This window comes from Gorilla gorilla, chromosome 10, assembly GCF_029281585.2.
Source record: "Gorilla gorilla gorilla isolate KB3781 chromosome 10, NHGRI_mGorGor1-v2.1_pri, whole genome shotgun sequence".
NCBI lineage: Eukaryota > Metazoa > Chordata > Mammalia > Primates > Hominidae > Gorilla > Gorilla gorilla.
Genome location: NC_073234.2, coordinates 119,689,515 through 119,711,264, shown reverse-complemented (window position 1 = coordinate 119,711,264; position 21,750 = coordinate 119,689,515). Strand labels below are relative to the sequence as shown.

At 44.6% G+C, this 21,750-nt stretch overlaps 1 protein-coding gene and 1 pseudogene across 10 annotated transcripts in view; both read right to left on the bottom strand.

Moving 5' to 3' along the window:
- The window catches only part of TXNRD1 (thioredoxin reductase 1), a 152,911-nt gene that overhangs the window by 76,305 nt on the left and 54,856 nt on the right, over positions 1-21,750 (bottom strand). For 3 of the 10 annotated variants that reach the window (XM_019038709.3, XM_063694267.1, XM_055357862.2), the window contains one exon: positions 4,197-4,306. The exons of 2 other annotated variants lie outside the window; for them this stretch is intronic. In XM_019038709.3, the coding sequence (XP_018894254.3) occupies positions 4,197-4,306 (110 nt within the window). Of the gene's footprint in view, positions 1-2,142; positions 2,255-3,693; positions 3,766-4,196; positions 4,307-5,882; positions 5,962-6,114; positions 6,235-21,750 lie in introns of those variants that run through there. 5 more of the 10 variants (XM_055357861.2, XM_019038705.4, XM_063694266.1 and 2 more) reach the window with 5 other exon arrangements.
- LOC109029018 (large ribosomal subunit protein eL28-like) lies at positions 19,123-19,838 on the bottom strand (annotated as a pseudogene).

Here is a 21,750-nt window from a genome sequence, read left to right as displayed (position 1 = left end):
GTCTGACACTTGGTATTATTCCAGTAAATACTTTTTCACTCACTCTGCTTCTCCTCTCAGTACCACCAATAGGCCTCTCTACAAGTGATTTCAAAACCCTGGAATCCTGAGGGAGATGCTGATTTACATACAAAAGAGGTTCCCTATAAGAATACTGGAACTTTGCTTTAAAAACCAAGATGTTTATGAAAGCCATGTCTTTGAGCAGTAGGAACTCTATTCATAGTTCTTAACCACCTTGGAGGTCCCTAGTTCCAACTTTATACATGGACATACAAAAGCCCTGGCCGCAAACAGCTTGGTTCCCTATTTTTCTATTCATTGTTAAAGTGTTCAACAAAAAGTGTTCCTCCCCCATTGGGTTCCTATTTGCTGTTTTCTAACAAATATGTTTTGGGTATTAAAGACTAGTCCTTTGTTTTCCGCAATTCTAATTATCTCATCAAATGATCTTGATCAAACTACCCTATGTACAATAATATTAAAGCATCTCAAACTTGACATTTATCCTAAAAATTATTGGAGGGAGCTTATTTAAAACAAAACAAAAACAAAAAGGCAAGCCGGGCATGGTGGCTCACACTGTAATCCCAGCACTTTGGGATGCCGAGGTGGGTGGGTCAACTGTGGTCAGGAGATTGAGACCAGCCCGACCAACATGGCAAAACCACATCTCTACTAAAAAAATACAAAATTAGCCAGGCATGGTGGTGCATGCCTGTAATCCCAGCTACTTGAGAGGCTGAGGCAGGAGAACCACACCACTTGAACCCAGGAGGTGGAGGTTGCAGTGAGCTGAGATCATGCCACTGCACTCCAGCCCAGGGAACAAGAGCAAAACTCCATCTCAAAAAAAAAAAAAAAAAAAAAAGTGGGGGTAGATTCCTAGCTCTTTCCCGAGTCTACTTCAAAAGAACTCGGGTAAAGCCTGGGCATGCATGCTTAACGAGTACTCCAGGGGATTCTGAGCAGGTGGTCTGGAGACTACACTTTTTTGGAACACTCTTCTGCAAAGCTTTCATCCTTTATCAAGGGAGTCAACTAGGCTCACCAACTTCTTCCAGCAGGATTCTTTCTCCCTTGTCTTCTATAGTACACTCACTGTGAAAGCAGGGTAGGTTTTGCTGCTGTTGTTTATTCAGGGAAAAGGGGATGAGGAAGAAACAAAAGGAGAAAGGAAAAGTGGACATTTTGAAGAGCTCCCTCCATTATTTATGTTGCAATTAAAGTATGAAATCTTAACCTTCTTTTTAAAGGTGTGGACTTTAGGACTATAAGCACTCAATTCTCCACTAAATAAACCTTTCTCCACTGAAACCCAAAGCTCCCTTAAGGGTTTCAAAACCTACCATTTAGCCCCAAATGTGGGCAATAATTGGCTGAAAAGTTCACAGATCTTTCAAACCAATAGTCCTTACCTTGCTGTTTCTCCTTTCATTTTTTAGCACTCATTAAAAAACAAAAATAGGGCTGGGCCCGGTGGCTCACGCCCATAATCCCAGCACTTTGGAAGGCCGAAGTGGGTGGATCACGGCGTCAAAAGTTCAAGACCAGCCTGGCCAACATGGTGAAACCTTGTCTCTACTAAAAATACAAAAATTAGCTAGGCACCGTGGCAGGCGCCTGTAATCCCAGCTACTCGGGAGGCTGAGGCAGGAGAATCACTTGAACCCGAGGGGCAGAGGTTGCAGTGAGCCAAGATTGCGCCACTGAACTCCAGCCTGGGCAACAGAGTGAGACTCCTTCTCAAAAAAAAAAAAAAAAAAAGGCTGGGTGCGGTGGGTCACACCTGTAATCCCGTAATCCCAGCACTTTGGACCACAAGGTCAGGAGTTCGAGACCAGCCTGACCAACATGGTGAAACCCCATCTCTACTAAAAATACAAAAATTAGCAGGGTGTGGTGGCGTGTGCCTGTAATCCCAGCTACTCGGGAGGCTGAGGCAGGAAAATCGCTTGAACTTGGGAGGTAGAGGTTGTGGTGAGCCAAGATCATGCCACTGCACTCCAGCCTGAGCAAAAGAGCGAGACTTTGAAAAAAAAAAAAAAAAGACACAAAGTAGAATAAGTTTACTTAAGAAATATGCTAAATGATTTCTTTTAAGTGTTCTTGGTGGTATGCTTTTCATTCATGGCACTATACCTCACTAAATGTCGTGACCTGCAGTCCCAGCACTTTAGGAGGCCGAGGCCGGATGATCGCTTGAGCCCAGGAGTTCAAGACCAGCCTGGACAACATAATGAGACCTCCATCTCTAAAGAAAAAAAAGTTTTCAATTAAAAAAAAAAAGAAAAAACATCAGAACATCAGACCAAATCAATTGAGTTCCAAAGCTTATAAAGTGACTCTTTTTACTCCCACTGCCATTAAAACCAGGAGTATCAGTAGAATTACATAAAGATCAACTTACTATATAACTTTGTAAATGTAAACTTATGGCACAGGTGAAAATAATAGAATAATCAGACAGGAAGAAATATACATATATATATGTATTTCTTTTTTTTTTTTTTTGAGACAGGGTCTCACTGTCACCTAGGCCAGGGTGCAGTGGCGCAATCTCAGCTCATTGCAACCTCCACCTCCAGGTTCAAGTTGATTCCCCAGCCTCAGCCTCAGTCCCAGAGTAGCTGGGACCAGAGGCATGTGCCACCAAGCCCTGGCTAATTTTTTTATTTCTAGTAGAGATGGGGTTTCACCATGTTGCCCAGGCTGATCTGCAACTCCTGAGCTCAAAGCAATCCGCCTGCCTCGGCCTCCCAAGGTGCTGGGATTACAAGTGTGAGCCACCGCGCCCGGCCAGGAAGGAATATTAATGTAATAGACCGTTGTCTCTTTTTACCAGCAAACTAAAGGTCTGAGTAACACAATATATTTTAACTAAAGCTAAAAGCCTCTGTATTTCCATTAATTTTCCATTAATTTGCTGTTTGAAGTCTAGATCCATTCCCTATAACCATTTGTCAAAAATAAATAAAATACTTTTAAAAGAAAAGGTAATAAATAAAAATTCAAATTATTAGTATTTTTCCTAAGGCTGCAACACATCTAAATATATTTTTACATTTAACGCAGGCATTAGGTTTACTTCTAAGAAGGCAATGTTTTCATTTCTTAAAAATTACAGAGATATAAATGGATAAGGACAAAAATCACATGGATCGTGGTGATGGGACTACGGGAAGTTTTCTAACCTGGTAATCTACCACAGGTGAGATAGAACATCACCCAGGTGTCCTGTTCCCTTAAACATGCACTCAGCCGTGGATCATCTGAGGTCAGGAGTTTGAGACCAGCCTGGCCAGCATGGTGAAACCCCATCTCTACTAAAAACACAAAAAATTAGCTGGGCGTAGTGGCGGGCACCTGTAATCTCAGCTACTCGGGAGGCTGAGGCAAGAGAATTGCTTGAACCCAGGAGGTGGAGGTTGCAGTGATACAAGATCACGCCACTGCACTCCAGCCTGGGTGACAGAGCAAGACTGTTTTTTTTTTTTTTAAATACATAAATAAAACATACATACACCCAGCCTCCAAGTATTTTTCTAACACTGTAGGCTATAAATCCCTCAGTGGCTATAACTCCTCAGTAGCAGTCTAAGGAAGGATTTCTACTGCGTTTGCTACCAGCCAAAGGGAAGACTTCTTCCTTTCCCTTCACCCAACTATTAACTCTGGGCTAAAAAGACACACCTGAAGGAAAACGAAGTCACCCCAAGAGCTTCCTGGTTGCTCTCCTCCAGACCCTGGGGTTTCCGGGTCCCCTACCCCTGAGAGAATTAAGAGGAAGATTACAGGGCCACCTTGATGACAAAGATAAGCATTTCCTGATCCCCTTTTCTCAGGACTTCCCTAAACAACTAACATTTAGCAGATTACATTGCTGCTAAGAAATTTTATTTACAACTGGGAGGGAAAGAGGAAGGGGAAATAGGAGAAAAAGGACATTTTTAAAAAGCTATTTTAAAAGATGAAAAGCGTTAGAAATTTCAAGTTTCCCGAGATGTGAAATTTGTCCAACGTCTCATCAACTTCGATTAACACATGCGCTAGCCCACGAGCGTTTTTTCGTCATTTCCCAGCGCTGCGTCCCGTTTGGAGGGTCACATCCACGCTGGCTTTAAAAGGCAGGTTGTGACCACGCTGAGCTCAACGAGCTCATCCCCCGTTTAAAAAGATACGTTACTCTCTCCTACCTTCAAGGTTGGACCATAGCCGCCTATCTTTCTCTGTTTCACAAACACAACGGGCAGATCGGTTTCCGCGGCCAATTCCGAGAGCGTTCCTTCCAGGGCCCGACCGTCCTCTGTGTGGCACAAAAGCAGAGCGGAGCGTGTAAGGTGCTTCTCTCCCGCCAACAGGCGGGAACTGCGCCGGGGGCGGGGCTTCCGTCCCGGCCCCGCAGGCACCGCGTGCCCTCTGTTGACTCCCTTTCAAGTTAGCATGACTTGCTGCATTTCTGACAAAGGCTAGAACTCACAATCAAGTATGGAGTCTGACCCCGGCAAATCCGCACACTGGCTGAAAACATGGCCTCAAGGCTAGCTGTAAACGTCAGAGTTCTAGTCAGGGTTAAATCATTGCACTAGTCCGCTAAAATTAAACGTCCTACTTTCTCGGTAAATCCCGAATTCAGAAAAGCTTCAAAAAAGAAGCTTAATACACGTTTATCTCATCTTTCACAAAACACCTCCCAGTTTGATCTTGCTTTCAACTCTGCATCTATACTGAATGCCAAAATCCAACTTCCAACGTTTCCTTGATATTTGAAACCGTGGAGCAAAATTAAGAACACTGCCTACCTGGTGCATTCTTAAAAAGAATCCTGAAGCAATACACAACGCTACAGATGAAACTAGGCACTAATGGTAAAATTTCACAAAGGGGTGAACTCAGTGGAACATACAGATTCCACAGTTACACTGACATGAGGCCTATTCATTAGACGTAAATCACACCAACATTCAAAAGTATAGCTACTTATTTGGGAGGCCGAGGCGGGTGGATCATGAGGTCAGGAGTTCAAGACCAGCCTGGCCAAGATGGTGAAACCCTGTCTCTACTAAAAATACAAAAATTAGCCGGGCGCGGTGGCAGGTGCCTGTAATCCCAGCTACTCAGGAGGCTGAGGCAGGAGAATCGCTTGAACCCGGGGGGCGAAGGTTGCAGTGAGCCCAGATCGTGCCACTGCACTCCAGCCTGGGCGACAGAATGAGACTCCGTCTCAAAAACAAACAAACAAAACAACAAAAAACAAAAAACAAAGTACAGCTGCTTAATTGTAATAATAGTAGCTAACATGTCTATACTGCTTCACATATATTTACATTTCAACTTCACAACCACTCTACAAGTAAGTATTACCAGGCCCAACTTACAGACAGGGAAACAGGTACAGAAAAGCTAAGAAACTTGTCCAAGCTCAAGGAGCTACTCAAAAGCAGCGGCAGGATTCAAACCCAGGCAATGTGGTCGACGCGTTTAATCACTATCCTGTACTGCCTGAGAGAGTGAGGAAGCCCTGGGGTCGTCGTCGCCGCCCCATTTAATAGTCTGTGTCCAGCTGGGCACGCCACTTGATCTTTCTGAGCCTTGCTTTCCCCACTTGTAAAAACATGGAGACCCCATGTGTTTTGCCAACGTCTCAGGATTTCTGAGGATTAAATGGTGTGAAAATTCCTAGAGAAGCATTCTTACATAGTTATACTTTCTTAATGTTCTCAAGGACCTGTCAGTCCACTCAACACATTGTCATCTACATTTCAAGACTCGGACTCTGTAAGAAACGATACAATACCCATTTTCTCCGCTGTTCTGCAAACTGTCTCTACAAAGACCAAGAGGAAGGAAACCGCCAGCCTACAGGCGCCGGTCTCACCTACCACATGCTGACGCTTTGTGTGACCGGGTCGAAACCGCACAGGCCACGAAGCTGCCTGGGTTTGGAAAAGCCTCCCCGTCTGCTCAGACACGCCTTAAAATATCTTCCCTTCCCCGAGACGCACACTGCTGCACCCAGGCGCAATGCTGTCGTCCCCGCCGGCAGGCCGTCCCCCGCGTGCTCCCATCCCTGGGCTCGCGGCTTTGTCTGGTTTCACCCGACGCAGAGCTTACAAGAATTTGAGAATGATGAAGACATCAGGCCCTCCTTCAGGACTCGACCACCTTTCGCTCTGCTGCAAATGCCGGAGTGAAGAAAACTGAGGTGAAAGGGTTGCTGTTTCCTAATGGCTACGAGAAGCCACGCCCTGCGCCGAGCGGGCGGGCTAACTGCCAGAGTCAGAATGACAAAGCAGAAATCCACTCCTCGTGCAGCTCTGGCAACCTATGCTAATTGGCCTAGTAAGCTGAGAGCTCCTAATTGGGTGACACCACATCCTCTGCCTGCTCATAGCCGCCCCCAACCTAAGAACAGAGCAAAAACAATTTAAGGCAATTCTGGAACCAAATTTGGAATAAGTGTGTTTTTACTGAAGAAATTAGACTATGCCCTAAGGCAGTAGCTACAGAACTTTGCTAGCTGTTGTCATCACGTGAGGGTCTTTAGAATCCTGGTGCCTGGCTCCCACCCCTAGACATTCTGATGTCATTGGTGTGGAGTGTGACCTGGGCCTCTGCGTTTAAAAAAAAAAAAAAAAAAAAAAAACTCCAAAGGTGATTCGAGTTGGCAGCAAAGTTTGGGACCCACTGCCTTAAGGTCATGGATTAGTCAGTTTGGCAATTCCCTAAAGGAAGTTATTAGGCTTTTGAAAAGAAATGCCTAGTTCATCCTGACTAATCCTGAAAAGAAATGACAAATTCTTAGGAACACACCTAACTTCCCCTGAGAGCACCTCTTCCTTATCAGACTCTGAGTTTGGTATTTATTGTTTTTTTTAAGAAAAACTCAAGAGTGTCTTTTAACTCCAGCTGCACCCAGCCACCTGCAGCTACTAAGGTGAGCCATGCTCTCTCATGCTTCCCTGCTCTTACTCATGTTCTTATTCAGCACTGTGCACTAGCAGGCTATGAATATTTGCTGAATAAATACATAATAACTGAATGAAGGAAGGAAGGAATGAATGTCTTTCCCACTTCTTTGGATAATGCCAGATTGAAGCACTCTCAGGTGAGAGCATTGCGGGCTCCTAACGGCCAGCAGAAGCCACACTCCCTCTAAACAAACAGGCAACCACTGCCAGTTCTGTATTAATCATTTTATATGCCTTTATCTCATTTAGTCTACCCAATGACCCATGAACCAGGGTCATAAACTCCTCATTCTTAGAAATATATCGAAAATACACCTTATTTCAAAAGCATGACTTAGGACACAGAAGGATCATTTAACTTGAAATAATGTACTAAAAGCAAGTAATAAGGATTGATTTGAAGAGCCTTGCCATTAAAAGCATCTTGTATAGACAGCTCAGAGTGATTATAATTAATATTTTCTAACGGCATTCCAAAACAGGCTAGATAAGGCATTTTAACTTCACATTGTTCCTAAGTGAGCAAATTATAGCAAAGATGCCCAGAGAAGCACCATGTAGTTATTTTTCTTTAAATTAAAATCACCATTTTAAAACCATCTTCTTTTCTTTCAAACCCTTCTTGCTGCTGTTAAGGGCCCAGATGCCTTACCCTTGTCGTGAATTCTAGAGGAAAAACTCCTTAGTTCTATTTAGTTGCTGGTTAACGGAAGAAGAACCTCATCTTCTTCCACCATTTCTCATCATGCAGCAATTTATTTATTTATTTGTTTGTTTGTTTGTTTGACAGTCTCTTGCTTTGTTGCTCTGGCTGGAGTGCAGTGGCGCATCTCAGCTCACTGCAACCTCCACCTCCCTGCTTCCAGCGATTCTCATGCCTCAGCCTCCCAAGTAGCTGGGACTACAGGCATGCACCACCACACCTGGCTAATTTTTTGTATTTTTAGTAGAAATGGGGTTTCAACACATTGGCCAGGATGGTCAAACTCCTAGCCTCAAGGGATCCGTCTGCTTCAGCCTCCCAAAGTGCTGGGATTACAGGTGTGAGCCACCGTGCCTGGCCGTAGCAAATCATAAACATAAAATGTTTTAATCATACATTTCGCATCTCTTGACTGGGCTCATTCTTCCTTTTCAGAATTATCTTCCCTCCCTAAGGGCCTAGTCCTTCAAAGCTCATCTGAAATGTCACCTCCTCTGGGAGTCTTCCTGGATTTTCACCCAGTGTTAATTGTTCCTTCCCTCTTCTTTGTCCCCCAAATACCTAATAATAATTACAAATCTTCTACAAGAGCTTTGGATAGGCAAACCCTTGTTTATTTTGTCTTTACAGAATCTGGTATATAGTAGGTACTCAGAAAATGCTGGAAATAGACCTCTCTATGTTCCTGAACTGTCATCTAAGCTATAACAAATTTATGCAGGTGTTTGATAAAGGCTCCTATTGTATTAAACTACTGTTCTACCTATAATAAGCCTTTCTCTCATACACACACACACACCATACTGAGCTAGAATAATCTTTCTAACACCCAAATCTTCTTTACTCAAACCTTCAGTAGCTCTCTAGGGCCCTCAATATGAAGTCCAAGCTTCTCAGTTGCGTTGACATGGCAAGGCCCACCCTTGCTGAACCTAGCTGTCCACATATTCTGTACTCCACTTAAAGCAGGAAACATTGCTGAAGGAAACACAGAAATTAAAAGTGATTTCACTTTAAAGTTAAGACCACAAACTTCAAATGTATCCTCAATGTTGCCCAGCAATCCTTTGCATTCCTGGAATATTTGTTTTCTCAGGATCCAAAATGACTGTTTCACACGTATCCCTCTTTCCTCAAACTTCTAATGCCCCTACACCTTGCATTAGCTCATGACCTACTTTCTACTTTAAGAAAATAGCATCAATCAGACAGAACTCCCTTAACCAGCAAGCTGCCATATTCTCTGCCTTCACTCTTATTATTTCCTGATGAGAAAAAAAGTGGTAGGTAGTGAAGTCAGGAGTAGCCAGAGGTCAGACCCATTATCAGGCCATAGTCAGGATTTTGGATTTCATTTTATTTTTATTTATTTATTTTGAGAAAAAGAGTTTTGTTCTTGTTGCCCTAGCTGGAGTGCAATGGCACTATCTCGGCTCACCGCAGCCTCCGCCTCCCAGGTTCCAGTGATTCTCCTGCCTCAGCCTCCTGAGTAGATGGGATTATAGGCATGTGCCACCACGCCCGGCTAATTTTGTATTTTTAGTATAGACGGGGTTTCTCCATGTTGGTCAGGCTGGTCTCCAACTCCCAACTACAGGTGATCCGCCTGCCTCGGCCTCCCAAAGTGCTGGGATTACAGGCATGAGCCACTGCACCCAGCCTGGATTTCATTTTAAATGTGTTAAGAAGCCAGAGTGTGAGGCCGGGTGCAATGGCTCACAGCTGAAATCCCAACACTTTGGGAGGCCAAGGCAGGTGGATTACGAGGTCAGGAGTGCAAGGCCAGCCTGGCCAACACGGTGAAACCCCGTCTCTACTAAAAATACAAAAATTAGCTGGGCATGGTGGTGGGCGCCTGTAATCTCAGCTACTCAGGAGGTTGAGGCAGGAGAATCGCTTGAACCCAGGAGACGGAAGTTGCGGTGAGCCGAGATCATGCCATTGTACTCCAGCCTGGACAACAAGAGCAAGACTCCGTCTCAAAAAAACAAAAACAAAAACAAAAAAGACAGTGTGAAGAGAAGAGAAGGAAATGGTTGTTGTACATTCAAAGAATTGCTCAGTTATGTGGAGAATAGTGAAGGCCAACTTCACTTGTGTATGGATTCTCATCTTTTATTTCCTTCTTAATATTAATGAACATCACTCTTGAAATTAGCCTCCCTCTCTGGCATCATCAATTGCTTGTTCTCTACCTGATCATTTACATCATCATACAAATGCAATGCTGTTTTACCATTTTAAAAAAGCCTCCCGACCTGGTGCAGTAACTTACACCTGTAATCCCAGCATGTTGGGAGGCTGAGGCAGGAGGATTGCTTCAGGCCAGCAGTTCAAGACTAGCGTGTACAACATAGCAAGACCTTGTCTCTACAAAAAAAATTATAAAAGTCAGCCAGGTGTGGTGGTACCTGCCTGTAGTCCTAGCTACTTGGAAAGCTGAGATGGGAGGATCACTTGAGCCCAGGAGTTTGAGGCTGCAGTAAGCCATGATCATGCCACTGCTCTTCAGCCTGGATGACAGAGCAAAACTGTTTCCAAAAAGAAAGAAAAGGCTCTCATGATCCCATGTGCCCCAACCCCTGTAGTTACCACCACCCCATTTCATTGCTCTCCTTCACACACACACACACAAAGCTTTTCTGAAAGAGTTCTTTGTACCTTGAAGAAGAATAAAGTAGGGTAGGCAAGTCAGGAAAGATCTCAGAATGTGATGCTTGAGCAGAGCCCACAGTGCTATGAGGGAACAGGCCATGAGAGTACCTAGGGAAGAAATCTTTCTAAGCAGAGGAAAGAGGAGGTACTTGTGAAAGCTGATCATAAAATTGGGTCATTCTTGTCATTCCCAATTAAATCAGAGCCAAGGGGCTAGGGGGAAAAGCACTCAGGGTACAAAACATTGCTCCAAGAATGTAATTCTCTGCAAGCCTGACTGCTGAAACTGCCTGTTGTAACCTGAGACCAGCTTTATCTATAAATGCTAAGAGAACTTGCTGAAACTCTAGTACTAATTTTGCCCACTGCCATCACTCACCAGAGCTTGCTAGCTCCCCAAACCCTAACTAGTCCCAAAGAACTTTCTTGAAGAGCAATATGTAACATCTCTCCTATTTCTAAAACCTCTATAACCTTCTCTTTGTTCTTCAGACATACTGAAGACCACCCTGTCTGCATATATGCCCCAAATTGCTATTCTTTCTTTCCAAATAAAAAATTTTAATTTAGAGACTTGTCTCACATTTTTATTCTGGCTTCAACATACTAAAGCCCTAAGCTAGGAGTCTGCTTGACTTATCCAAGAATCCACAAAGTAACCAGTATGTCTAAAGCCTAATGAGTGAGAAAAAATGTGGTAGGAAGTGAGGTCAGAGGAATAGCCAGGGGTCACATCCATCATCAGGCCATAGTCAGGATTTTGGATTTCATTTTAAATGTGGTAAGATGCCAGAGTGTGAAGAGAAGAGAAAGAAATGATTGTTGTATGATAAAAATAATTGCTCAGTTGTATGGAAAATAGGCTAAGGAGGGCAGGGACTTAAAAGTGGAGATATGGCCGGGCACGGTGGCTCATGTCTGTAATCCCAGCACTTCAGGAGGCTGAGGCGGGCGGATCACGAGGTCAGGAGATCAAGATGAGCCTGGCTAACACAGTGAAACCCCATCTCTACTAAAAATACAAAAAATTAACCGGGCGTGGTGGCAGGCGCCTGTAGTCCCAGCTACTGGGAAGGCTGAGGCAGGAGAATGGCGTGAACCCAGGAGGTGGAGTTTGCAGTGAGCCAAGATCCCACCACTGCACTCTAGCCCGGGCAACACAGTGAGACTCCATCTCAAAAAAAAAAAAAAAAAAAAAAGTGGAGATATACAGACCTGCTAGGAAGTTACTGTCCTGGTCCAAGCTAGAGATGATAAAGGCTGATTAGTGAGGTTAAAAAATACATTTGAAGGTAAAGCTAATTGCACAGATATATGTTGTACAGTTGTACAGATGGATGGAATAAGAGATGTAAGAGAAAGAGAATCAATGATAACGCTAGATTTCTGGCTTTAGCAATGGGGTAAATAATAGCACTCTTCAATGAAAAGCAGGAACACCCAGAGAGGAGGAAGAAAGATGGGAGGTGGGGGAAAACAATAGTTTGGGACAAATCCATAGTATGGGTTAACAGATCTATTATTATCCAAATGGAGAGGTTGACTAAGCAGTTGGATATGTAAGTATGGAGTTCAAGGGAGAAGTCAAGGCTAGAAATAAACATTTGTTGTCAAACATAAAAGATATTTAATACCATGTGTATTAGTCACAGCTCTTCAGAGAAACAGAACCAATAGGATACATGTATAGAGAGAGAGATTTTTTTCTTTTCTTTTTTTTAAAGAATTGACTCACACACTTGTGAGGGCTGATAAGTCTGAAAACTCCAAGGCTGGCTGATAGGCTGGAAATTCAAGCAGGCATTGATGTGGCAATCTTGAGACTAACGGTGGTCTGGGTGCAGAATTGCTTCCTCTTTGGGAAACCGCCATCTTTTCTCTAAGGTCTTCAACTAATTGGATGAAGCCCATCCACATTATGGAGGGTCACTAGCTTTACTCAAAGCCTACTGATTTCATTGTAAGTCACATCTAAAAAATACCTTCACAGCAACATCTATGCTTTTATCTGCCAAACAACTGGGCACCGTATGCTAGCCAAGTTGACACATAAAATTAACTGTCACTCCATGGGACTAGATGAAATTACCCAGGAGTTAATGTATTTAGAGAAATAAAGATGGCCCAGGACAGAGCCCTGGCACACTCAAACTGCAAAAGGGGAAAAGAATCCAGCAATGGAGCCTAAGAAGGAGCTGGCAGGAGGTAGGAGGAAAACCAAGACTGTGTGGTGTCTCAGAAGCCAATGAAGAAGTGCTCCAAAAAGGAAGATCAGCTGTTTCAAGCGCTGCCAAGAAATCCTATAAGGTAAGGGCTGAGTCATGGAGGTCACTTATGAAAATGGTGGTAGGTAAGAAATCATAATTAGAAGAAGTTCAGCAAGAAACAGAAAATAAGGAAATGGAGGGAGCAAGTATAGGCAACTCTTAAAGGGGTTTTGCTATAAAAACAAAACAAAACAAAAAAACAATAGGAAAGGAGCTAAAGAGGGATGTAGGATAGAGGAATTTTTTTTTTTTTTTTTTTTTTTTTGAGACAGAGTCTCACTCTGTCACCCAGGCTGGAGTGCAGAGGCACGATCTCAGCTCATTGCAACCTCTGCCTCCTGGGTTCAAGCAATTCTCCTGCCTCAGCCTCTCGAGTAGCTGGGACTACAGGTGCATGCCACCACACCCAGCTAATTTTTGTATTTTCAGTAGAGACAGGGTTTCACCATGTTGGCCAGGCTGGTCTTGAACTCCTGACTTCGTGATCCACCCGCCTCGGCCTCCCAAAGTGCTGGGATTACAGGGGTGAGCCACCGTGCCTGGCCAGACTTTTTGGTTTTTTTGGTTTATCTAAGAAGGAAATTATTACAGCATGTTTTTATGCTAAAGGAATAATCCAGTAGAGGGAACTTTGGCAATTTCCAAAGAAGGAGCAAAAAGAGATAATTGCAGAACCAAAGTTTGTTGAATATACCCTTATTATGCAGTGTAGACTTTGAAGTCAAATCCAGGTTCTATTACTAACTGCACAGCCAAGTTACTAAGCCTCTCTGCTTCTTCATCTTCTTTCTACAAGGCCCTTTGTGGTCCTTCCACCCCTTCATCTCACCCAAACTTCTCCTCAATCCCCATGATTCAGTCATTAGCTTGCTTTCAGTCCCTGTAATTACTGTCCTCCCTCCCACCACAGGGCTTTGCGAACTTCCAAGCATTGAGCAAATCTAGTTTGAACAGGTTTTCCTTGGGAAAACCAACAGAGAAGTCAAATCCCCCTATGAAATGTTCTCGTGTTACCATCTATTCTTTCTGCCTAGTACTTACTACAATTGCAATCATACTTTTATGAGTATTTGATCAATGTCCGCCTCCCTCACTCTAGAATAGCACAGTCCAAGAGGACTTTCTGTGGTGATGAAAATATTCTAAATCTACACTGTCCAACCCAATAGCCACTCACCACATGTGACTATTAAGTACATAAAAGATGGCTAGTACAGGTGTGGATGCGAAGTTCTAATGTTATTTAAGTTTAATTAATATAGATGTACATAGCCACATGTGAGCAGGGACCAGGATTAGTTATGCTCACCATCATGTTCCCAGCACTTAATATAGTATGCACACATAGTAATTGATCAATAAATAATTGTCGAGAGATTAAATCTGTAAAAATGCAGATATTACTTAGTTAATTTGTATATTCCATCTTTTTCACAGAGAAAAGGAGAAAAGCTTTTACATGGTAAATGTTAGGGGGTCCTCAGTTTTATAAAGGTAATTTGGCCTTTAAGAATTTGATCAGAGGCTGGGTGCTCCCAGCACTTTGGGAGGCCGAGGCGGGCAGATCACGAGGTCAGGAGATCAAGACCAGCCTGGCCAACGTGGTGAAACCCTGTCTCTACTAAAAATACAAAAAAGTAGCCAGGTGTGGTGGCGTGCACCTATAGTCCCAGCTACTCAGGAGGCTGAGGCAGGAGAACTGCTTGAACCCGGGAGGTGGAGGTTGCAGTGAGCCAAGATGGCACCACTGCACTCCAGCCTGGGTGACAAAGTGAGACTCCATCTCAAAAAAAAAAAAAAAAAAAAAATTAGGCTGGGCGCGATGGCTCAAGCCTGTAATCCCAGCACTTTGGGAGGCCAAGGCGGGTGGATCACGAGGTCAGGAGATCGAGACCATCCTGGCTAAAATGGTGAAACCCGTCTCTACTAAAAACGCAAAAAATTAGCCAGGCTTGGGGGTGGGCACCTGTAGTCTCAGCTACTCGGGAGGCTGAGGCAGGAGAAAGGCATGGACCGGGGAGGTGGAGCTTGCAGTGAGCCGAGATCACGCCACTGCACTCCAGCCTGGGCGACAGAGCAAGACTCCGTCTCAAAAAAAAAAAAAAAAAGAATTTGATCAGAGGCCAGGCATGGTGGCTCACACCTGTAATCCCAGCACTTTGGGAGGCTGAGGCGGGCGGATCACAAGGTCAGGAGATCAAGACCATCCCGGCTAACAGGATGAAACCCCCTCTCTACTAAAAATACAAAAAAATTAGCCGGGCGTGGTTGTAGGTGCCTGTAGTCTCAGCTACTCAGGAGGGTGAGGCAGGAGAATGGAGTGAACCCGGGAGGCGGAGGTTGCAGTGAACCAAGATCACGCCACTGCACTCCAGCCTGGGTGACAGAGTGAGACTTCGTCTCAAAAAAAAAAAGAATCTTGCCAAAGGTCACAAACCAGGTAAGTGTTGGAGCTGGTATATAAATCCAACTGTGCCTATCTCCAAATCCATTGTTTGTCTTACAATTAAATAATATAGAGTAAGGAACAGGCTAAAAACAGGTAAAAACAAGTAAATCCGGTAAACTTGATTTGTAGGGACAAAAAAAAAAAAACAACCCGGTAACCTTCTGATAACAAACAAGGAAAAAATCATCCATGAAACATCCACCCTGAAAACTTTGGAATCTACTCAGGGGACTATGACCTGTAGTCATTCTGTCTTTATTTCTTTTGTTTATTTGTTTGTTTTTTGGAGACAGAATCTTGCTCTGTCATCCAGGCTGGAGTGCAGTGGCACAATCATAGCTCACCACAGCCTCAAACTCCTGGGTTTAAATGATCCTCATGCCTCAGCTTCCCAAGTAGCTGGCCAGAGGCACACACTACCGTGCCTGACTAATTTTTTTTTTTTTTTTTGAGACAGAGTCTTGCTTTGTTGCCCAGGCTGGAGTGCAGTGGCGCTATCTCAGCTCACTGCAAGCTCCGCCTCCTGGGTTCATGTCATTCTCCTGCCTCAGCCTCCCTAGTAGCTTGTACTATAGGCGCCCGCCACCACACCCAGCTAATTTTTTTTTTTTTTATTTTATTTTTAGTAGAGACGGGGTTTCACCGTGTTAGCCAGGATGGTCTTGATCTCCCGACCTTGTGATCCACCCGCCTCGGCCTCCCCAAGTGCTGGGATTACAGTCATGAGCCACCACACCCGGCTTATGCTTCATTTAAAAAAATTTTTTGTAGAGACAGGGTCTCACTTTGTTGCCCAGGCTGGTATCAAACTCCTGGGCTCAAGCAGTCCTCTCACCTCAGCCTCCCAAAGTGCTGGGATTATAGGCATGAGCCACTGTGCCCGGCTCCCATCTTTATTTCTTATATCAAGCTATATGAAAGACATCTGTTTACATGTCCCCACTCTTAGAACCATCACTTAATGAACACCTCTGTGCCAGGAACTTTACATGTTCTCATTAGTCATCTCAGTAACCCTTTGGGATATATATTATTATCTCCATTTACAGATGAGTAACCCAAGTTTAAGTGACTGTCCCAAGAGCCGACAGCTAGTCCAGGATTTATGCCTGCATGCTCTTCACTCTCCACCACAGTATTATTTACTTGAGGGGTTGGTCTTTCTTACCCTGGCATCTGGCACACTGCCTTTCCCATAATGGGCACTCACTCAAGCTTCAAATTCAACTGGCACTTCAGCAGGCTTTTGACTGTTAGTGAAGTGGAAAAGAGAAGAAAGGGAGTGTAAGGTGTTCTGGTAAACCAGTTCTGAGTGGTGGTGGGGAGGCCCTGATTTGTAGTATTTGCTAATTTCTGGAGTTGAATACTCCCACTTTGGCTAATTTCAAGCTACCAACCTACTTGCAAAATTCCTTGATGTTTAACAAGGGGTCTCTTGAGCTGGTACGAGCCAGCTCCAGCACACTGCCCAAAAGCTCAAGTCGTCAGGTACAAGTTACTTTCACTTCTCTGTCTTCTCTTCCCAGCAGCTCTCTATACTTACATGTCACTGCAACCTCAGAAGAATAAGGATTGTTCTACCTCTGCTAAAGCTCGCCTTTACCAGAGCACTACAACCTATAACCTATCCCAATTCCAAGTGGTCTTAGGGGACCCCACCTTTCTTCAACATCCTCTTCCTATCTTGTATTCAGGGCTGTTCAAGCCATTCCGCCTTCAAATGTGCCCAGGTCTCCTCTTTTGTAAATCTCTGGGCTAATCCCATAGCATCATCTGGCATTCTACTAACAAGTAGTATAGCTCGATAGTTACAAGAGCCTGCAATGAAATCACGTAACCTGGCTTTTCTGCTGGCAAACTGTGTGCCCTTAGGCAACTTCTGTTACCTCTCTGTGCCTTCGTTTACTCATCTATAAAATGGTGATAGATACAGTATCTACACCTCATGTGGTGATTGTGGAAAACGAGATGAGTAAATAGATGTAAAGGATGTAAATAGATGTAAAAGACTCAATAGCTTAGTTATTATAATCATTATGTCCTCATGCATGATATAAATCCATGATGACCTCAGTGTGGTTAGAAGTTTGGATTTTCCCCTTTTACAGGTTGGTCATTCACAGTAACTGTCAACAAAGCATTACAGTGGACACCGATCAAAACTTAACTCAAGGCCGGGTGCAGTGGCTCATGCCTGTAATCCCAGCACTTTGGGAGGCTAAGGCCGGTGGATTACCTGAGGTCGGGAGTTCGAGACCAGCTTGACCAACACGGAGAAACCCCTTCTCTACTAAAAATACAAAATTAGCCAGGCATGGTGGTGCATGCCTGTAATCCCAGCTACTCAGGAGGCTGAGGCAGGAGAATCGCTTGAACCTGGGAGGCAGAGGTTGCAGTGAGCCAAGATTGCACCATTGCACTCCAGCCTGGAGTAGCACATTCATTTTTTCATTTTACTTTTAATTAGCAAGCAGTCTGTGGCTAAGCATGCCATTTTCCACAGTGCATATATTCTCATTACTCAGAGCTTGTCTTTTCTTGCCAGAAGAAGAAAAACATAATTTTCTTTTTTTTGAGATGGAGTTTGGCTCTTGTTGCCCAGGCTGGAGTGCAATGGTGCGATCTCAGCTCACTGCAACCTCTGCCTCCTGGGTTCAAGTGGTTCTCCTGCCTCAGCCACCCGAGTAGCCGGGATTACAGGCATGCGCCACCACACCTGGCTAGAAAAACACAATTTTCTTAAACAACTTGCTAAAAGGAGTGAAAGGAACATGAAAAACTTCTTTAAAAATTAGTGCCTGCATTCTGCATTACATGTACATACATGCATAATATGCACATGCTAGTACATGCAGAATATTCCCCTTCTGCAATCCACTTGCTTTTGGTCGCTCAGTGTCCCATTTCAATCTTAGAGGAAATAAAAAGTTTTCAGGTAGAAAACCACTGACCAGAAGTACCTCAAGAGGTACAGGCTCCATTCCAGTCAACTCTCAGATGTTTCATCTCATAAAAGTGCAGATCAACCACCCTCACCACCGGCCAAGGAGTTACATACTAATTAGTAGTGGTAAACAGCTATTAGATCCTAAGATGAAAGAAGTGCCATATAGCTTATTATTATTATTATTTTTATTATTTTTTTTTTTTTTTTTGAGATGGAGTCTCGCTCTGTTACCCAGGCTGGAGTGCAGTGGCACGATCTCGGCTCACTGCAACCTCTGCCTCCCGGGTTCAAGCAATTCTCCTGCCTCAGCCTCCCGAGTAGCTGGGACTACAGGCGCACGCTGCCACGGCCAGCTATTTGGTTTTTTGTATTTTATTAGAGACAGGGTTTCACCGTGTTGAGGCTGTTCTCGAACTCCTGAACTCAGGCGATCCACCCGCCTCGGCCTCCCAAAGTGCTAGGATTACAGGCGTGAGCCATCGCGCCCGGCAGCTTATTATTATTAACCTCTAAATTCTTAAACACTATTAGATAGCTGATCTTGAGAAGAACATCCCCCTCTAATTTCTCTGAGAGCCAAAATCCCAGAAGCCCGAGACAGTTGATGGCTACTAGTCGTTAATGGAAAGCTATGGTCACTTCATGGAGCTGGGCCTGAAGGAGCCTTGGATCTTTCTAATGCTCTAGGCCCTGGTTTGAATTGAGAGTGACCTATGTCTCATTAAGAGGCATTCAGACCAATTTCTCCACCCCAAAGACAGATGAGAACCTTATAGTTCTCCACCAGTATATATCTGAATTCCTTTATCTATAGATTTTTTGTTTTTTGTTTGTTGTGTTTTGTTTTGTTTTTGAGATGGAGTCTCGCTCTGTTGCCCAGGCTGGAGCGCAGTGTCACTATCTCGGCTCACTGCAACTCCGCCTCCTGGAGAACTCACACCATTCTCCTGTCTCAGCCTCCCAAGTAGCTGGGACTACAGGCGCCCGCCACCAAGCCTGGCTACATTTTGTATTTTTAGTAGAGACAGGGTTGCACCGTGTTAGCCAGGATGGTCTGGATCTCCTGACCTCTTGATTCATGTTTTTGTTTTTGAGAAAGCCAGCTGACTATTGCTTTGGGGGCAGGTTTTCTAATCCGCTTCCTCTTTCTTCACCATCACAGGCTTCTGGATGTGCAGGATGGCGCTGGCCTGCAGAAGGCTGCCACTTGCGGGTCGGGGCGGTACTTGTTCTTGAGGATCCTGTGTCTGATGCTGCTGAGGGTGGCGCGAGCATTCTTGTTTTTTTCTGTTGTTTGTATGTTTGTTTTTTTGAGATGGATTCTCACTCTGTTGCCCAGGCTGGAGTGCAGTGACGCAATCTCAGCTCACCACAACCTCTGCCTTCCGGGTTCAAGCGATTCTCTTGCCTCAGCCTACTGAGTAGCTGGGACTATAGGCACGGGCCACTATGCCTGGCTAATTTTTGTATTTTTATTACAGACAGGGTTTCACTATGTTGGCCAGGCTGGTCTCAAACTCCTGACTTTGTGATCCACCCGCCTCCACCTCCCATTAGTGCTGGGATTACAGGCCTGAGCCACCCCGCCCTGCCCGAGCATTCTTGTTAATGGTGGTCTGCACGTAGAAGGTGGCAGGCTTCCACTGGCTGGATCTCTGCTTCACAACTATGAAACCTTTGCCGTGGGCTGCCGGCTCCACGCCCACAGTCTTGCGTTGAATAAGCCCATTGTAGTGGAAGCAGTTGCAGGCCTTCAAGTTATTGGGCACGGTGCTGTAGGTCTGCTTATTCCTCTTGATCAGGAAACTGGAGCAGTGTCAACCACCTGTTGCAGATATGCAGACATGGCGGCTTCTTTCGCAGCTGCAGCCGGAGACTGAAAATTATCTATAGATTTTAAATGCTTTTTTTTTGAGATGGAGTCTCACTCTTGTCGCCCAGGCTGGAGTGCAATGACGTGATCTCGGCTCACTGCAACCTCTGCCTCCCAAGTTCAAGCAATTCTCCTGCCTCAGTGTTAGATATGAGTTCTAAATTTCTTTTCAAAGAATCAATATGTCAGTATGTTCAATTCTTTGCCTTCTACTTTTTTTTCTTTTCTTTTTTTTTTTTTTAGGTGGAGTCTCGCTCTGTTGCCCAGGCTAGAGTGCAGTGGTGCGATCTGGGCTCACTGCAAGCTCCGCCTCCCAGGTTCATGCCATTCTCCTGCCTCAGCCTCCCGAGTAGCTGGGACTACAGGCGCCCGCCACCATGCCCAGCTAATTTTTTTGTATTTTTAGTAGAGACTGGGTTTCACCATAGCCAGGATCGTCTTGATCTCCTGACCTCGTGATCTGCCCGCCTTGGCCTCCCAAAGTACTGGGATTGCAGGCGTGAGCCACAGCGCCGGGACTTTTGCCTTCTACTTTTAAACTTAACTTCCTCGTAAAGCAACCTTTTCGATTACCTACTCCACTCTGACTCATTCCGATTATCTGCTCTACCCTTAAGTCATTCCGATTACCTACCCCACCCTGACTCATTCCGATTACCTGCTCTGTCATAACGATTTTTCCCGCCAAACCACTCACCCTGTCACTCTCTTTAAATTAGTGAATTGGAATGTTTAGCCTTTGCAATCTAACCCTAGCCAATAGGGGAACGACACAGCAGCAGGGGCCACGTGTGTCAGGGATAAGAACCCCTTCCCCTCCCTTATCGAAGTGTGTGCTCACCATTGCTCCATCTGTAAGGGAGCACCCTTCTATAGAAGTAACTTGCCTTGCTGAGAATTAAAAAGAAAACTTTATATTCCAGTGCAATTTCTTCTGCGGCACCGAAACTTTACTTATAACATCAGCCTCCGGAGTAGCTGGGATTACAGGCACTCGCCACCATGCCTGGCTAATTTTTGTATTTTTAGTAGAGACAGGGATTCACCATGTTGGCCGCTGGGATTGCAGGGGTGAGTCACCGCGCCTGGCCCTAAATGCTTATTTGCTCTTTCTTAAAGTAAATCCAAATACATCTTTCTTTCTTCTTCTTTTTTTTTTTTGAGATGGAGTCTCACTCTGTTGCTCAGGCTGGAGTGCATTGATGTGATCTTGGCTTACTGCAACCTCTGCCTCATGAGTGTCAGGCCTCTGAGCCCAAGCTAAACCATCATATCCCCTGTGACCTGCACGTATACATCCAGATGGCCTGAAGCAACTGAAGATCCACAAAAGAAGTGAAAATAGCCTTAACTGATGACATTCCACCATTGTGATTTGTTTCTGCCCCACCGTGACTGATCAATGTACTTTGTAATCTCCCCCACCCTTAAGAAGGTTCTTTGTAATTCTCCCCACCCTTGAGAATGTACTTTGTGAGATCCATCCCCTGCCCACAAAACATTGCTCCTAACTCCACCGCCTATCCCAAAACCTATAAGAACATTTAATGATATGGCCGGGTGTGGTGGCTCATGCCTGTAATCCCAGCACTTTGGGAGGCTAAAGCGGGCAGATCACGAGGTCAGGAGATCGAGACCATCCTGGCTAACACGGTGAAACCCCGTCTCTACTAAAAAAATACAAAAAATTAGTGGCGGGCACCTGTAGTCCCAGATACTCAGGAGGCTGAGGCAGGAGAATGGCATGAACCTGTGAGGTGGAGCTTGCAGTGAGCCCAGATCACACCACTGCACTCTAGCCTGGGCGACAGAGCGAGACTCCGTCTCAAAAAAAAAAAAAAAAAAAAAAAGAAAGAACTAATGATAATCCCACCACCCTTTGCTG